General features: G+C 37.9%; 1 protein-coding gene across 8 annotated transcripts in view; it reads right to left on the bottom strand.

The window, feature by feature from the left end:
• C3G (C3G guanyl-nucleotide exchange factor) overlaps positions 1-18,440 on the bottom strand; it is a 411,105-nt gene that overhangs the window by 82,704 nt on the left and 309,961 nt on the right. For all 8 annotated transcript variants that reach the window (XM_071686026.1, XM_071686024.1, XM_071686028.1 and 5 more), the window contains 7 exons: positions 17,489-17,602; positions 14,646-14,847; positions 6,580-6,727; positions 6,205-6,317; positions 3,657-3,851; positions 2,772-3,260; positions 285-375 (listed from right to left, as the gene is read on the bottom strand). In XM_071686026.1, the coding sequence (XP_071542127.1) occupies positions 285-375; positions 2,772-3,260; positions 3,657-3,851; positions 6,205-6,317; positions 6,580-6,727; positions 14,646-14,847; positions 17,489-17,602 (1,352 nt within the window). The remainder of the gene's footprint in view (positions 1-284; positions 376-2,771; positions 3,261-3,656; positions 3,852-6,204; positions 6,318-6,579; positions 6,728-14,645; positions 14,848-17,488; positions 17,603-18,440) is intronic.

Below are 18,440 nucleotides of genomic sequence, written 5' to 3' on the forward strand. Positions count from 1 at the left end.
ATAAGGCTTACCCGTATATTACTAAAAAACTTCAGCCTAAAGGAGAAGATATTTTCACGTATCTGTTATACAAGGGATTTACTGTAATGGAATGAAAAAAAATCAAGAAAATATCACAAGCTAAAAATGAGGACATTTAACCACACCAAGCTACCTTTCACAGATAATTCAAAAACATATAATTTTGCATAAAGTTATCTTTCATGCTCATATTACATGACTGCAGGTTTCATGCTGAACTAATACATTGCAGCTAACACAAAAGGGTAAATTCTATTACTCACCTGAGTGGAAGATGAGAAATAAGTTTGGGTTCGAGACTGCTTTACTGATACACTTTCACTACTACTCTTGCATGAATAAGACTGACTGAAGCTGGAAAAGAATAAAAATCCCAGTTACATCTTATATCTCTTATTTCTTTGCCTTAAAAAATAAAATCTATTTTTTTTGTTCAGTGACTATGAATACAGATGCCTTTTTCATATTCAAATCAGGGTATCAAGGGCAAAATCTTAAATAAAGATTTGGATTATCAGCATCAGTATAAATCCTTCAAGAGATGAAGATACAACAATAATATTCAAAATATTTGCTGTACAATTTGGCATATTGGTTTAGCTCACATTTACATAAAATTGTTACCACATGTTGTACTTAAGTTTAAGACTGTATGACAAAAATAATGACCACTTCATTGAGTATACAGACTGGTGTAACATAGAGATGCTGTAGTATGGAAACCAAAGAAAAGAGAAAGACAAAGTAGTAAATGAGAGACATGCATTGGCAATTTTTCAAGAAAATGCAGAGCACAAAAACGTATATCATGCCACGAAGTAGCCAAAAAAAATGACAGACAGTCCAGGGAAAACTTAAAAGGCTGTAAAGCCTTCATAAACTTGGTATCCCATTTGTATGAAAGCATCATCCCTTGACAACACAGTGCAACTAGACTCTCTGCATTCAGATCCTTTTATAACATGGTAATATCAAGCATAACCATACCTGTTGATTACAATATCAGCACAAATTTGATGTTCGAAAGTGATCAAATAACTGCTACACACGATTAATGTACTGTGTTACCTACGCAAATGCAGAATGGTAATATTAAAACTTATCAAAAATGAAAAAGAAATCCATATCAAGAGAGAAGTGGGAGGATGAGGTTTTGTGGCTGCCTGCCCTTTACAAGGGGTTTCTGGATGGGTATTCCATCTATCTGTATCTTTATCTCTGAAGCCCGTTCCCTCTGGGAAATCCCATCAAGGGGTAGCCATGGCAAAAGAGTCTCCGCTTGTCCCTGTCCTTATATGCCTCTCTTGCATACACCATTCCATGCATTCTTCCACTATTTCTCTCCCTCCAGTATTCCCCCACCCTATTTGCCCATGTCACAGGTGGTCTTCCACGCACACCAACCTCTTTAATTGTACTATCATACACTCTCCTTGTAAACTCCCAGTCTTGCAATTTTTCCACGAGCCCAAACCTCCTCAAAGTATTATTTTTCACCCATTCTACCACTCCACAATTCACTTCCTGCTGTACTACATCTCTCATACACCCTTTCATTTCTTTCTTCATTCCATCTAATCATACCACATGGTCTTTTCAAGTCGCTCATTTCCATAGCCTGGATTCTTGACCTCTGTGACTCATTCCATGTCCACGTTTCAGCTGCATAGGTCAGGATTGCGAGGACTATGCTGTCCCTTAATTCTCTCTTCACTTTCATACTCACATGTCTACCCTTCATTATTCTATTAAGGGACCCAATGACTCTTCTACCCTGTACTGGCCTCTCCCTTATCTCTCCTTCCATATCATGACACTTACCAAAGACAGCTTCCAGATACTTAAATTCTCTCACTTCTTCCAATCTTTTTCCACCCATATCCATAGCACAATTCTGTAAACTTTCTTCTTTCACTTTATATGGTTTTAAAAAAATCTATACTTTCCCTCAGGTTTCCATTCAAACTATCTCATCTTTGTACATGTATATAAATCAGCTGTCATGACTATATTCTATGCTTCATGTATTTGCCAAAAAATGACTGTTTTGTCTGCCTTACCCTAAATGAAGCCAAATTTTAAAAATCAACTTTTTACCTCATTCATGGGCTACAGTTTATACATAAAATTATTATGAAGCCAAATTTTGATTATAAGGCAGAATTATGCTACTGAAGTAGTTTTGTCCTTACTGAACTTTCCAGGTCACTTTACATGCGTACTTCCACATTTATCATTTCTCTCAGACTTTTTTTGATAACCACAATTTCCACCATATCATAATGTTTCCAAAGAATACTAGTGTCACACATGGGAACTTTATGGTCTTTGCACATAAAAATAATCAAATAGTTCATACTGACATTCTCATTTTTGGATAATGTACTGATGCTTCATAAAGTTATAACATGCTTCGAAAGTATCAAAGTCCCATGATACAGAAGGTAAGAGTTGAACACAACATATCTAAGCTCAAAGTGCTGGTTTGTCTATTCCACATGCCTTAAAGTGAGTGGTGTAATCAAATGGCAAACATAAGAAAAAATCATGCAACTGTGAATCATCACAGGTGCATTTAAGGGTTTAGTACTTATAAATAAACTACATCATCAAGATAACATGAACCCTAACTCCAAGCAAATGTGAAATTAAATGTAATATTACATACTTATAACTGGAATATCTATCAAAAAATGCGAAAAAATTCTAAATATGTAGGGTCAATTGACAGTCTACTCTGCAAGACTTACCTGCTGCAGCCAGTGTTAGATGAAATGCTGTGGACTGAAGATATGGAAGGGAAGCCTGAATCGGAACTAAAATCAGCCAGGTTTGAACTTATTGAGATTGGGTTATCCACTTCTATTCTAAAGTTTTTGTGTAGAGCACTTTCAAAATCGAGATCAGGTCGATCATGCAGACTACAACAGGAATTGAGACTTGTTCGGGAGGTTGGAGGGTCATCATGTGGTTGATTCATGGAGTCCAAGCTTGATGCTGGAGAAACTTGATCTGAAGAATGAGTCATCCTAGATCCTCTTTCCAATGAAGCTGAGAGTGATGCTGGGCCTATATTATGGTTAGGCCATTCTGATGAACTTTCTCTTGGACTGTGATTCATTGGTGAACTGTGCCCAACAGGAGAATTCAGGTAAATGGCATTACCAACATAACTTTCTGGAGAACTTCCTTTAGGAGTTTTCTTCTTTGGAGGTAATGGAGGAGCAACATCATTCCGCCTGCCAAAGAAACAGAGTGATCAAAACACATGAGGATGAGTGGCAAATTGCAGTGCCAAGACCAACACTTCCATAACCATGCCATACATCAACAGTAGCTGTCCAAAGTGTATGTTCTTCAGACAGTGTTCAAGATGTCTCAGTTTTAAAATACAGTAATCTATAAAGGCTCTAATGGAAGATAACAGTCTGATCTGCGTGAGAGCTAGAACAGTATGTGTATTTCTTGTGTAATGTCTATGAATCTGGTAATCTATATCTATCTATTTGTACATTATCTCTTTTTATCAATCTATTTATCTAACCTCCTTTACAGTTTGTATTAATCTATCTTGCATGTGCTCTGAAAGAGTGAAACACATGACCGAATATAAACATAAAGCAGTAACAACTCACCCAAACGGCAAAGGGGGCTTGGGAGGTGGAGATTCCACTTCAGTACCAGTAAGTATAGAATCTGAGCTTCGAGAATGGCTGAGTTTTGATGAATTGTCGCACGCCATGAGGAAGCTTCCATTGTTATCTACGGGTGATTCTGCTTTAATTTCAGGTAAGGAGTTTCGATGGCTTGAAATATCTGAGTGTTTATTGCTGAAAATAAAGATACGGTCAAAGTTCACTAAATACTGAAGCAATATTTAACAGAGAATTTCATTTCATTTACACTGTAAAAGCCTTTGCCAAAATTCAAAGTAGGGTGGTCCATACATTCCTATGCATTCTGATTTCAAGTTCTGTATCTGTAGCTATAATCACAATAAAATAAAGATAAAAAATTTCTTATACAGTATGTCATCTTTGGTTTCTAAACTTTGTATTGCACCATATAACTACAGTTTCTGGAGGATCACAAGAGTAGTCTAAATTCATGAGCAAAAAGAAGTACCTTAAAGAATTTGCTTCATTGTTCTGAAAATCTTAATACTACTACATCACCATTCAATCCACAACATTTACATCACAGTACTAATCCATACGTAATTCTCTCACAATGATCACATTTTCTTAGTTAATTTGAACCTGTGTGGTACTGCCAAAGGAGGATGCAGAAAGTTGGTTATACTCAGCAATTCAAAATTGCAATTTCTATCTATGTTTCTCTCTAAATCTCATTTGTTTCCAACTATTAACCCTTACACTGCTACCATCATCATCTAAAAATCATAGGGAGAACTGCTCCCATCTTCATGTGATGACCTAACTTTTCTCACATCTATTCAACCATTAAATGCTGGGTGGTACCAAAGTGGCAATTAATGATTAACACAAAAATATAAGCCCTTCAAATTTTGTTTTCCATTAAAAATGAAAGAAATACATGTGAAAGTAAATATTGCAAACAAGCAAGAAAATACAAAAAAAAGTCTGCAATATGGTAGAAAAATGAGGGAAAGATGGCAAGAAAAAGTGCAAACACATGAGATACAAATAATAAACAGGAATACTATGTATGTAAGGAAGAGGTATCAAGTTTAGTCCTGTAACTCTGCATCTCTAAGTCAAAAACCAAGAGCAGCACTCCTCCCACAAATAAGCATCATTTCAAAACTTCATATCTTCAATACCTATGTCAATAAGCTGCTGCAAACACTGTTTTTTAGCTTTCACTTTGCATGTTAACTCATTCACTAGGCGAGACTAATCTATCCATTCATAGAGATCTAACTTCACATGCGAAATTCCTCATTTGCATACAAAGAAAATAATTCTGACAACCTCATCTGAATAACTTATAGCCAAGTGCAATTTACTCTCTGCATGTATCTTATACCCTCATTCATACTAAAGACAACCCCAAGTCCTTTTAGCTCCAATGCACAACTTAAAGAGCTACAACTTCCCAAGCTCAGTTTCTATCAATTTTACCATATATATTTCAAGAAAACTTAAAGGAAGCATACATCATTATCTTTCACTAGAACTTTCTTCACCATTTTCATAGGTATGAAACTCTGATTTTAATACCCTCTTCCCTTCCTAGATCCATCTTGTCCTTCACTTAGTCATTTCAATGTGATCAACCACAATGAAGAGAGGATATATCAGAACAACAGCCAGAAGAGTGTTCAGGAGTCAAAGATCACCTTAAAGGTATGTAACCAAAACTACTTCCTTAACAGCAATCCTCCTTTGCTATATATAACAGATTTCATCACCATGCTGCAAAACTTGAGAGGGCCATGTATTCTGCTTCATGACCAGACCCCTGGAATTATGTTTAAAGAGGTGCTAACCACCATAAGAATGGGCACTAAACATCCTCTTGAAAATACCCTGGGCACTGGCAAAGTCCCACTGAGTTTGAAACTGACTCACATTAGATGCTGCTAATAAAAATGGCTAATTTGTCCTCATATGGAGAATTGCTGTAACATCAGGGGAGGTTAAAGCTCTGCATTCTTGCTTGACAGAGTTGAATCCAAAGCAATCCGACTTACTAACTCTGGCAACATGCCCCTACCATTAGCCTGACCACATAATACTCAGCAAACCACTGTGTCACATTATCGCCGTGTCGCCATTGGTAACTCAAGGATAAGCCAATATAGCATCTGCTTTTTTCCCAACACCAATTGGCCTGGAACTCTTCACCTTTTCATAAGTTTCTTAACATCTATGACCTGCTCCTTTTTAAATGGTTGGATTTTTTTCTTTTTCCTTACTTTTCTGTCATATAACTCTTTTTCATACTACAATTAAAGTCTCATCTAAAAAAAGAATTTTGTTCATGACCACAGCCAAAGCATAATGAAGTGGCATCCAATTAATTACACCATTTGTCAAATATTTACCACATTCTTAGTCCAAATACATCATCATAGCAGTCCCTAATTTACTGAAGCATATTATGAAATGGTAGTACAGTATATTTTACAGCACTAGTAAAAACACTTACAACAGTGATTATTCCAAAAATTTTATACGATGCACATAATAATATTACCTGTAATATGCCGGAGCTTTCTCTACTGAATTGTTGTTATCAATGGAGGACGGAGTAGTATTTGAGTCTGATATGTACATATTTTCTTTATCTGCAGCAAGGTCAACCAATGCCTGTGAAGGCAAACAAATATTATAACTATGTTCTTTGGCACAAGGAACGTTAATTACAAAAGTATTTCATAAAGTTTTTGAAATCTGTGAATACATCATGGATGCTGTTATCAACCATTTTCAAAGTATTTACTAATTCAGGATAAGGCAATTCTCACTGTATAGCAAGATGGCCTTACCTAACAGAAAATATACAGTATATTCTCCCAATTTGGTTGTAATGAAAGAACTTTAAACATTGTTAGAAACACTGGAGACAAACCTGGACGGCTTCCCTGACTGCCTGTACAACTTCATAGACAGTCTGTGTATTGTGAGCATCATCATTGTGTAGCAAGATCTGGTCACTCCACCGCACTAATTCTGCTAAACTCTGATGGACACTGGCAAGCACTGACGCTACTGCAGAACTACAAGGAAAAATTCTAATTGCAGTACACATGCTAAAAGAGCATTTCAGTATTTACAATATATAAAACATATAATCAAAAGAATAATAAGTAATTGTATTTCTTTACACAAATCCATAAAGTTAGTTTGGAAAATAGACAAGGTAAGCTGAAGTTAAAAGCCTGAATGTCTTGCCCTGATATTCTAGAATGAAAATTAATTAATAAACCCAAAATCAATAATAGTGTCCCTAAAAAAGCACCCTAAATCATTGACCATACAACTATGTACAATAAAAAAAATCTATCACACAGCCCATGCTCAGCAGTATGGGGCAGCAATATACCATATTCATTTTCCCAGTAGACACAAATATTTTCACATCTAAAGTAAAGCAAATAACAAGGATGGATGGGATTGCAATGTGCATTTTGAGATTAATCTATCTAAGCTCAAAAAAGACTCTCTTAGTATCAAAAACTTATCACCATAGAGATAAAGGCAGTTTTGCTATTAATCAGTTGGCGAGTATGTCTGCATATAAGATGGCTACTTATTCATTCTCTATCTACACTAGAGTCTAGTTATCGAAAGGATAATTAAACATAAAATGGACTACTGCACAAAATCATAGATGATATGAGGATGAATTGTTTAAATAAGGATCCCATGGTAAGACAAATGGAACACTCATCCTCAACTGAAAATCATTCACTCTAAGTAAATATCAGTTTATATCCATGACGTTTCCTAGATTGACAGAATAACAAGCAGCCAACTTGTAAATGGGGTGACTGATACTCTAAACTTAAAAGCTGGATATACACTACAATGTTCAACCAACTATGATGCAGCTTTGTTTCATATTCAATGTCTAAAAGATATATAAAGTTACATGGACACATAGTCATGGTCTAATAGACTTGGATGCTATAGCATTATCATCAATAACTACACTGCAATCTACATTTAAGATATCACTGATCATACAGAACATGAGGACTGAACACTGGTATATTTTGAAGAGAATAAAATCAATTCAGTTATAGGAATCCAGCATGTTATACAAACTGATTAGTCCACTTCCATATTTCGTTAGCCAGGGAACAGGTGTCATTAATACAACTGCTACATGCCAGAAGTAGTACAATAAATACAGTACTTTCTTCCTCACAGGTGTAAGCCAGTTAGTAAGGGACACACGAAAACCTCAATCTCTGGGAATAATAGGCTAAAACACATCAAATCCTGTCTTATCCTACAATTTGTTCCAGCTGACAGGATAACCTGCAAATCACTCCTCTCTAGGGACGATCTCAATCCCAGATTTAACAGACGTAGACAATTCCCCATTCTGTGATAACTTTATCTTATGTCATCCCTTGTTCCCCTTTCTGCCTACAAATTTCACTGAAACTTCCCTTCAACATCCTAAACATCCCTTTGTTAAGTTTTTCTTCTTATGCTGATGGTAACAAACTGTTAGGTTATGACCTGTAAATAATAATGTTTTTCATCATGAAAAGAGTTTAGATGAACCAGGTTAGTTTACAAGTGGTATGCCTTTTATTTTTTCATCCTCCCCTTTGCATGTATTGACACATTAATCAGGTGAATTCATCCTTTATCATGTTTTCATTCTTGGAGCCACAATTAAAGAGAATTTTCTTTCTATTGGGTTTTTCTTACATACCGTTTTTAGACTAAATCTTTATCAACTAATACAATTCAGTATCTGTCATCTATGAGCAATCAGTTTTGATTAAAAAGCCTGTGTTAAGTGTTACCTTCTAGTTGTACAATGAATACATGAATCTACCAAAAATATTGGCTTTATACTTGATCTTAAGCCCCTGGAAATGTCTACAAGGTTTATTATTCACTGACTTGAGGTTCACACTCTGGGCTATTCTCTATTTTCAATAAATACAGTGACAGACATGTTAATGGGAGGACTGGTGAAAGTAAAAGGAGGGAGCTTGTGGATAATTTCAAAAGCTATAGTTGAGATGTGCTGGGGGATTGGGGCCACCCATATCCTTGGGCAAGGTGTATGGAGTGAAGATGGAAACGAGTTTAAGTTGTGGGAGGGCATGGAAGGAGGAGTTGTAAAGATCAGAATGACTGACAATTGCCAGGAAAGAGGAAAAAATGGATGTGCAACTGTGCTATCACCAAGAGTATGGGATGATTTTAGAGCATGGATGGAATGGACTAAGAATAGTGTGAGTGAAAGAAAATACTGGAATTCTGATGCATGCATGGGAATGTGTATGTGCACCTATGAAAATGAAAACTGTGTGACGTAAGGATGAAATGAAGTGTTTCAGGAGAAATTTGAATGACTGTATAAATGGGTTTGAGAAGGAGAGGAAGGTGGTTCTAAAGTGAGATATAAATGTGAAGGTGGAATGTGATGAAATTGGTGAGATAGGTGGTACAGGAGGGTGGAAGTTATCTTATGGATGTTTGTGCTGAGAGGGGTTTATTCCTTGCAAACATCTTTTTTAAGAACAAAATGACTTGCCAATATACATGAATGAGAAATGATGGATGAGAAGAACAATAGGGTATTATGTGGCAGTGGATGAAAGGTTCATAAAGATTAAGCTGGATGCTAGAGTTGTGAGAGGATCGTTCAGAGATTCTGACCATTGTGCAGTTCTTGTGGAGGTATGGCATAAGAAAATATGGAAAGGTAAGACTATTGGAAAGGGAGATAATGGATCAGAGAGAATGCAAGGAAGAGTAGGAAAGAAGGGAGACAAAAAGTTTAGATGAAGGTGCAGTAAATGTAGGAATGTGGTCATAATGCAGTAAATGTAGGAATGTGGTCATAAGTGAATGTGTTTAAAATGTTTAAAAAACACTAGTAAAGGTTGTAGAAATAGTAGTCAGATACAAGGTTGAGAGATATACGAATAAAAGTGGAAATGCATGGCCGATAGATTAGACTGGGAATGCCAAGGATGACACGAAAAAAAGGCAGATGGTAGACTGCTCGAAAGGAATGTACCAGAAGTTCAGCAAAGGAGGAGGGAAGAACAAATGATGTGTAAGTGGAATGTTAAGAGTCCAATAGAGGAAAACAAAGAAAGAGTAGATGATGATTTTGGAAGAAAGTTGAGTGGAAAGTTTAAGGAAAATATGAAACTGTATAGGAAGAAAGCAAAAAAGGAAAGGGGTGGATGTAAAAGTGCAAACATGAATGTGAGAAAGGAAAGGGAGTTGGTGAATCAAAAGGAGGAAGTAAAAGGAGGATGCGAAGAGTTTTCTGAAGTGATGAATGTGGGAGCAATAGTTACATGCATGGGTATGGAAGAGGAAAGGAAAGGGGGACAAGCACAAGGGCCTTTAGCATAAAGGGAGGTAAAAAGGATTAAAATCAGGTTAAAGACAGGAAAGGCACCTGCAGTGGATATGATTATAGCAGAAATGTTGAAGTATTGAGGATAAAGTGTGAAAGGGTGGATGCATATGATATGTAATTTTGCATGGAAGCAAATGGCTGTGCCTGAGAGTGAAAGCTATTTTTGATCCTTTATTAAAAAAAAAAAGCTAATGATGTATGTAGCAATTACAGGGGAATAAGTCTGTTAGTACACCAAGAAAGGCATATGCAAGTGCTGATTGATAGAATGACAAAAGTGACTGAATGCAGAATAAGTGAGGAACAAGGGTGGGCTGTTTTGATAAACTGTTTTTTTCCCCTACATCTCAAAAGCTTTGGAACTCTCTACAATCTCATGTCTTTTCCAATAACTATAACCTGGCACTTTTCAAGAGACAGGTTTTTCACTTTCTCCAAGATTCGTAAATACTCTTCCCTGACTCTTCTTTTTCCTTTTGGTTAATATGTATTTCAATTAAGGCAAGCCCTTGATGTGGACTTCAGTGCATGTTTGGAGGGCCCCCCACAAAAAAATAAAATATAAAATGAAAATAAAAGTAGTGTGTGATAGAGTGTAAGAAAGGAAACTCTAGATTGATATGGGTAAAACTGAAAGCACATGGAGAGAGATGGGTGATTATTGGTGCCTATGCACTTGGTCATGAGAAGAAAGGTCATGAGAGGCAAGTGTTTTGGGAGCAGCTGAGTGAGTGTGTTAGCAGCTTCGATGCAAGAGACCGGGTTATAGTGATGAGTGATTTGAATGCAAAGGTGAGTAATGTGGCAGTTGAGGGTATAATTGGTGTACATAGGGTGTTAAGTTTTGTAAATGGAAATGGTGAAGAGCCAGTAGATTTGTGTGCTGAAAAAAGACCGGTGATTGGGAATACCTGGTTTAAAAAGAGAGATATACATGCTGAAAAAAGACCGGTGATTGGGAATACCTGGTTTAAAAAGAGAGATATACATAAGTATCCGTATGCAAGTAGGAGAGATGGCCATAGAGCATTATTGGATTACGAGTTAATTGATAGGGGCGTGAAAGAGAGACTTTTGGATGTTAATGTGCTGAGAGGGGTTACTGGAGGGATGTTGGATCATTACCTTGTGGAGGTGAAGGTGAAGATATGTAGAGGTTTTCAGAAAAGAAGAGATGTTGGGATGAAGAGAGTGGTTAGAATGAGTGAGCTTGGAAAGGAGACATGTGTGAGGAAATACCAGGAGAGATTGAGTGCAGAATGGAAAAAGGTGAGAGCATATGACTATATAAGGGGAGTGGGGGAGGAATGGGATGTATTTAGGGAAGCAGTGATAGCTTGCACAAAAGATGCCTGTGGCATGAAAAAGGTGGGAAATGGGCAGATTAGAAGGGTTAGTGAGTAGTGGGATGAAGAAGTAAGATTATTAGTGAAAGAGAAGAGAGTGGCTTTTGGACAATTTTCACAAGGAAATAGTGCAAATGACTGGGAGATGTATAAAAGAAAGAGGCAATAGGTCATGAGAAAGGTGCAAGAGGTGAAAAAGAGGGCAAATGAGAGTTGGGGTTAGAGAGTTTCATTAAATTTTAGGGAGATAAAAAGATGTTTTGGAAGGAGGCAAATAAAGAGCGTAAGACAAGAGAACAAATGGGAACATCGGTGAAAGGGGCAAATGGGGAGGTAATAACAAGTAGTGGTGAAGTGGAAGGGAGATGGAGTGAGTATTCTAAAGGTTTGTTGAATGTGTTTGATGACAGAATGGGAGATATAGGGTGTTTTGGTTGAGTTGGTGTGCGAAGTGAGAGGGTCAGGGAGAATGATTTGGTAAACAGAGAAGAGGCAGTGAAAGCTTTGAGGAAGATGAAAGCCGGCAAGGCAGCAGATTTGGATGGTATTGCAGTGGAATTTATTAAAAAAGGGGTGACTGTTGTTGACTAGTTGGTGAGGATATTCAATATATGTATTGTTCATGGTAAAGTGCCTGAGGATTGGTGGAATGCATTATAGTGCCATTGTACAAAGGCAAAGTGGATAAAGGTGAGTGTTCAAATTAGAGAGGTATAAGTTTGTTGAGTATTCCCGGGAAATTATATGGGAGGGTATTGATTGAGAGGGGGAAGGCATGTACTGAGCATCAGATTGGGGAGGAGCAGTGTGGTTTCAGAAGTGGTAGAGGATGTGTGGATCAGGTGTTAGTTTTGAAGAATGTATGTCAGAAATACTCAGAAAAGCAGATGGATTTGTATGTACCACTTATGGATCTGGAGAAGGCATAAGATAGACTTTCTAGAGATCCTCTGTGGAAGGTATTAAGAGTATATGGTGTGGGAAGTAAGTTGTTGGAGGCAGTGAAAACTTTTATCGAAGATATAAGGCATGTGTACGAGTAGGAAAAGAGGAAAGTGATTGGTTTCCAGTGAAAGTTTGTGGCAAGGGTGCGTGATGTCTCCATGGTTGTTCAATTTGTTTATGGATGGGGTTGTTAGGGAGGCAAATGCATGAGTTTTGGAGAGAGGGGCAAGTATGCAGTCCGTTGTGGATGAGAGGGCTTGGGAAGTGAGTCAGCTGTTGTTCACTGATGGTACAGTGCTGGTGGCTGATTCGAGTGAGAAACTGCAGAAGATGGTGACTGAGTTTGGTAAAGTGTGTGAAAGAAGAAATCTGAGAGTAAATGTGAATAAGAGGAAGGTTATTGGCTTCAGTAGGGTTGAGATACAAGTAATTGGGAGGTATGTTTGAATGGACAGAACTGGAGGAAGTGAAGTGTTTTAGATATCTGGGAGTGGATTTGGCAGTGGAAGGAACCATGAAAGTGGAAGTGAGTCACAGGGTGGGGGAGGGGGGATGAAGGTTCTGGGAGCGTTGAAGAATGTGTGGAAGGCAAGAACGTTATCTCAGAAAGCAAAACTGGGTATGTTTGAAGGAATAGTGATTCCAACAATGTTATATGGTTGTGAGGCATGGGCAATATATAGGGTTGTGTGGAGGAGAGAGGATGTGTTGGAAATGAGATGTTTGAGGACAATATGTGGTGTAAGGTGGTTTGATTGAGTAAGTAATGAAGGGGTAAGAGAGATGTGTGGTAATAAAAAGAGTGTGGTTGAGAGAGCAGAAGAGGGTGTTTTGAAATAGTTTGGTCACATGGAGAGAATGAGTGAGGAAAGATTGACAAAGAGGATATATGTCAGAGGTGGGGAAAGAGGAGAAGTGGGAGACCAAATTGGAGGTGGAAGGATGGAGTGAAAAAGATTTTGAGCAATCAGGGCCTGAACATGCAGGAAGGTGAAAGGCGTGCAAGGAACAGAGTGAATTGGAACGATGTAGTATACTGGGGTCAACATGCTGTTATCAATTGAACCAGGGCATATGAAGCGTCTGGGGTAAGCCATGGAAAGTTTTGTGGGGCTGTGGTGTCAGTGCATTATACATAACAGTTAGAGGCTGGGTGTGAATGAATGTGGCCTTTGTTGTCTTTTTCTAAAGCTACTTCACGCGTGAGTGGGGGAGGGGGTTGTCATTTCATTTATGGCAGGGTGGCAACAGGAATGAATGAAGGCAGCAAGTATGAATCATGTACATGCGTATATATGTATATGTCTGTGTATATATATATATATATATATATTCTTTTTTTTTCTTCTTTTAAACTATTTGCCATTTCCCGCGTTGGCGAGGTAGCGTTAAGAACAGAGGACTGGGCCTTTTTTGGAATATCCTCACCTGGCCCCCTCTGTTCCTTCTTTTGGAAAATTAAAAAAAAAAACGAGAGGGGAGGATTTCCAGCCCCCCGCTCCCTCCCCTTTTAGTCGCCTTCTACGACACGCAGGGAATACGAGGGAAGTATTCTTAATCCCCTATCCCCAGGGATAATATATATATATATATATATATATATATATATATATATATATATATATATATATATATATATTTTCTTTCTTTTTCTTTTAAACTATTCGCCATTTCCCGCGTTAGCGAGGTAGCGTTAGGAACAGAGGACTGGGCCTTTTTTGGAATATCCTCACCTGGCCCCCTCTGTTCCTTCTTTTGGGAAAAAAAAAAAGAAAAAAAAAAAAAAAAATATATATATATATATATATATATATATATATATATATATATATATACGTTGAAATGTATAGGTATGTATATTTGTGTGGACGTGTATGTATATACATGTGTATGTGGGTGGGTTGGGTCATTGTTATGTCTGTTTCCTTGCGCTACCTTGCTAACACGGGAGACAGCAACAAAGTACAATAATAAAAAATAATATCTATTATTTCCTTTCCAGTATATACACAAATGAATAAAAATAAAATAAATAAATAAATAAATAATACACAGTAAAGATTTTACAGCTGCAATCAGGAAAAATATCATTCATATCAGAATCTTCATAACATTGAGAAAATTAAGGAAAAGAAATTCAAGTGTACAGAAAATACATGCCGAAAATCTAAAATCTAATATTCTGTATAGTTATCATAACAAACTTCTTGTTATATACATACATACACTTATCAAATAACTCAGTCCTCAGGAGATTCCATAAACAAATTAGCTCACCTGTTCTGGTTTGAGAAGGAAGGTTTTAGTGCCAAGTTTAGCGCTACAACCATCTCCAGCACTACTGTGGCAGACCCGGGTAGCATATCAGTGATATCCTTGTCCACGACGTCTTTGTAGAAATCTAACGCTCGCCACACATGCTCAACCTTACTCTCCAAGCTTTCGTTGCTTCCACTAGGCTCAACTTTAACAATTTTACCTGTTGGAAATGAATCATTAAAATGCTTTATTTCAGAAGCTAATCTTTTCTGAGAATTTACATCAATAAAAAGTATTGTCAAATTTCAATAAAAAATCTACATATGAGATAATATTGCATTCTTTGTTAGGCTGCATGCTCTGCATTAAGCTATCAAGTCTCAAAAAGATTTTTTTTCATGAAATATGTTGAAAAAATTTTCAAACAAAATTTTTTTTAAAGTAATCATTATTTCAGAAAACACAGATCATAATATGGGGTGACTCAACCTTAAGGACTCTAGTTTGTATGGGGTTAAAAACCGAGAGGGCTTACCACCTGGTATAGGCCATTACTGGCAAACACTTCCATAAAGCCTCTCTAATAAAAAAAAAAGCAAAAAGAAAGAGCAAAGAGAAGCTAACTGAACTTGACTAAGCCTAGACATACAATGCTAACAGGCTACATATATTTATAAATATGCTTTGAAGAATGTATGTGAGAAATACTTAGAAAAGCAAATGGATTTGTATGTAGCATTTATGGATCTGGAGAAGGCATATGATAGAGTTGATAGAGATGCTGTGTGGAAGGTATTAAGAATATATGGTGTGGGAGGCAAGTTGTTAGAAGCAGTGAAAAGTTTTTATCGAGGATGTAAGGCATGTGTACGTGTAGGAAGAGAGGAAAGTGATTGGTTCTCAGTGAATGTAGGTTTGCGGCAGGGGTGTGTGATGTCTCCATGGTTGTTTAATTTGTTTATGGATGGGGTTGTTAGGGAGGTGAATGCAAGAGTTTTGGAAAGAGGGGCAAGTATGAAGTCTGTTGGGGATGAGAGAGCTTGGGAAGTGAGTCAGTTGTTGTTCGCTGATGATACAGCGCTGGTGGCTGATTCATGTGAGAAACTGCAGAAGCTGGTGACTGAGTTTGGTAAAGTGTGTGAAGAAGAAAGTTAAGAGTAAATGTGAATAAGAGCAAGGTTATTAGGTACAGTAGGGTTGAGGGTCAAGTCAATTGGGAGGTGAGTTTGAATGGAGAAAAACTGGAGGAAGTGAAGTGTTTTAGATATCTGGGAGTGGATCTGGCAGTGGATGGAACCATGGAAGCGGAAGTGGATCATAGGGTGGGGGAGGGGGCGAAAATTCTGGGAGCCTTGAAGAATGTGTGGAAGTCGAGAACATTATCTCGGAAAGCAAAAATGGGTATGTTTGAAGGAATAGTGGTTCCAACAATGTAGTATGGTTGCGAGGCGTGGGCTATGGATAGAGTTGTGCGCAGGAGGATGGATGTGCTGGAAATGAGATGTTTGAGGACAATGTGTGGTGTGAGGTGGTTTGATCGAGTAAGTAACGTAAGGGTGAGAGAGATGTGTGGAAATAAAAAGAGCGTGGTTGAGAGAGCAGAAGAGGGTGTTTTGAAATGGTTTGGGCACATGGAGAGAATGAGTGAGGAAAGATTGACCAAGAGGATATATGTGTCGGAGGTGGAGGGAACGAGGAGAAGAGGGAGACCAAATTGGAGGTGGAAAGATGGAGTGAAAAAGATTTTGTGTGATCGGGGCCTGAACATGCAGGAGGGTGAAAGGAGGGCAAGGAATAGAGTGAATTGGAGCGATGTGGTATACCGGGGTTGACGTGCTGTCAGTGGATTGAATCAGGGCATGTGAAGCGTCTGGGGTAAACCATGGAAAGCTGTGTAGGTATGTATATTTGCGTGTGTGGACGTGTATGTATATACATGTGCATGGGGGTGGGTTGGGCCATTTCTTTCGTCTGTTTCCTTGCGCTACCTCGCAAACGCGGGAGACAGAAAAAAAAAAAAAAAAAAAAAAACTAAAGTAATATACAGGAATAATCTTTCTTCATGCAAACTTAAGTTCCCACATCTGGCTGACATTCTGAAGTCTTCAGCAGATTCTAAGTAATTCCAGCATCAACTCTGATGCCTTTAACAGTCTAAATAATTCCCACATCCAGCTGACATTCTCATGTCTTCAACAGAGTTTGGCTCAGCCCAAGGTTCAGATGATGGGAAAAACATGGGGTCATCCATTGTCATCCTTTTCCTCCTCCTCTTTACTGGGGTTTTGCCAAATTAGGGTGGCGACCAATTCAGGCACAATGGTAGCCAAACAGCTACCATGTATGACTCACAGTGTCATAAGGGGCATGTGCAACAGCTCCATCCAGCTGTTTCTACACGGCTAATTCACTGGCCTCTAGGTTTTGATTGGTTTCATAGCCAAACTTGTGCTCAGGAGATATCTGTTCATCTGGTTCTGAGGGAGGATGGGTTTGTCAGGTCATCAGATAAGTTCAGGTGACAGGACCTTGGAGCTGTCTCTTCAATGATAAACCACAAGAACACATAATTGTCTACAATGAAAACTAACTCTTTCAAAACATGATGAAGTCCATTTCTGTCCAGTATTCTAAACTGCTTTTTATTTCTTCACTTTCCCAATAGCAGAACAGTCAAAACTTTTTATCACTAAAAATCATATCACAATCAGTCACTATGTCCACTATCCTGGGTAAGATACTGATAATAATTAATAACCTGTGGATAAATCAACTTTATGAATCTAATAACATAATGACAAAACTACGGATACTGAGAGGCCATTCATGAGCTAGAAACTGCACATACACAACTGCTTTACCTGTGGGACGCATGGGTGACTTCATGCCGGGGAACTTTCCTCCTAATCTGCCTTTGAAAGAGAGTGCCCGAGTCAAGAGTGCTGCTCCTCCACCCTTGCTGGGTTTAGGTGTGTCTGAAAAGAAAAAAGACAGATTGAAAATTTATCATAGCTTGATTCTGAATGATTAGGTGATTAGCATTCATGTCACATGCTGAACTGGTAGCTGCATTTTGCTTACCCAAGAAATTAAAATGACAAAGAAGAAACAAACAAAAAAAGCAACCAAAGTATGAATAACAGGTAAAGGAATCAGCATAGGAACTAATGAGATCAATGGTAATATAGATGCAAAAGTCTGAACACTATGTGCCAAGTTTCTACCACAGAGATTTAGCAAAACTTGATCATATGGTACCTCCGGATGTAGCCAGTACTGTCCTACATAATTTTGCACAATTCCTATGACTGCACTGCATTTCATATATCTTTCCATTTCTTCATACTTGCCTGCTAATTGCCGTATTGGTGAGACAGTGCTAAGTATACAGAATATGAAAGGCCACATTTGCTCACATCCATCTCTAGCTGTCATGTGCAGCGCACTTAAACCAGTCCCCCACCTACAATCAGGCTCCTAACGAACTTTTCATGATTTCCCAAATACATTGCAATATTGAATTTTCATGCATAAGTTTAATAAACTTGGAATTCTGACTGGTACTTTCAGAATTTAACAGACTGAAATAAGAGGCATGTTTAGGCAATGACAATAACCTGATCTACTGAGAAATGTTTGGAGAGTCATCAGAGACCCTTGGGGGTCCATGCATTGAGGCTTAGTTACTTCATTATGGGTTGTGACCCTAAGGTTAAGAACCACTGGGTTAGGGCCTAATATCCCTCTATAAACATTGTATGTAGAGGTCAGATTAGTAAACAAGATATTTCTGCACCATAAGATAACCTTAAA

The sequence above is a fragment of the Panulirus ornatus genome, chromosome 41, assembly GCF_036320965.1.
Source record: "Panulirus ornatus isolate Po-2019 chromosome 41, ASM3632096v1, whole genome shotgun sequence".
Classification (NCBI taxonomy): domain Eukaryota; kingdom Metazoa; phylum Arthropoda; class Malacostraca; order Decapoda; family Palinuridae; genus Panulirus; species Panulirus ornatus.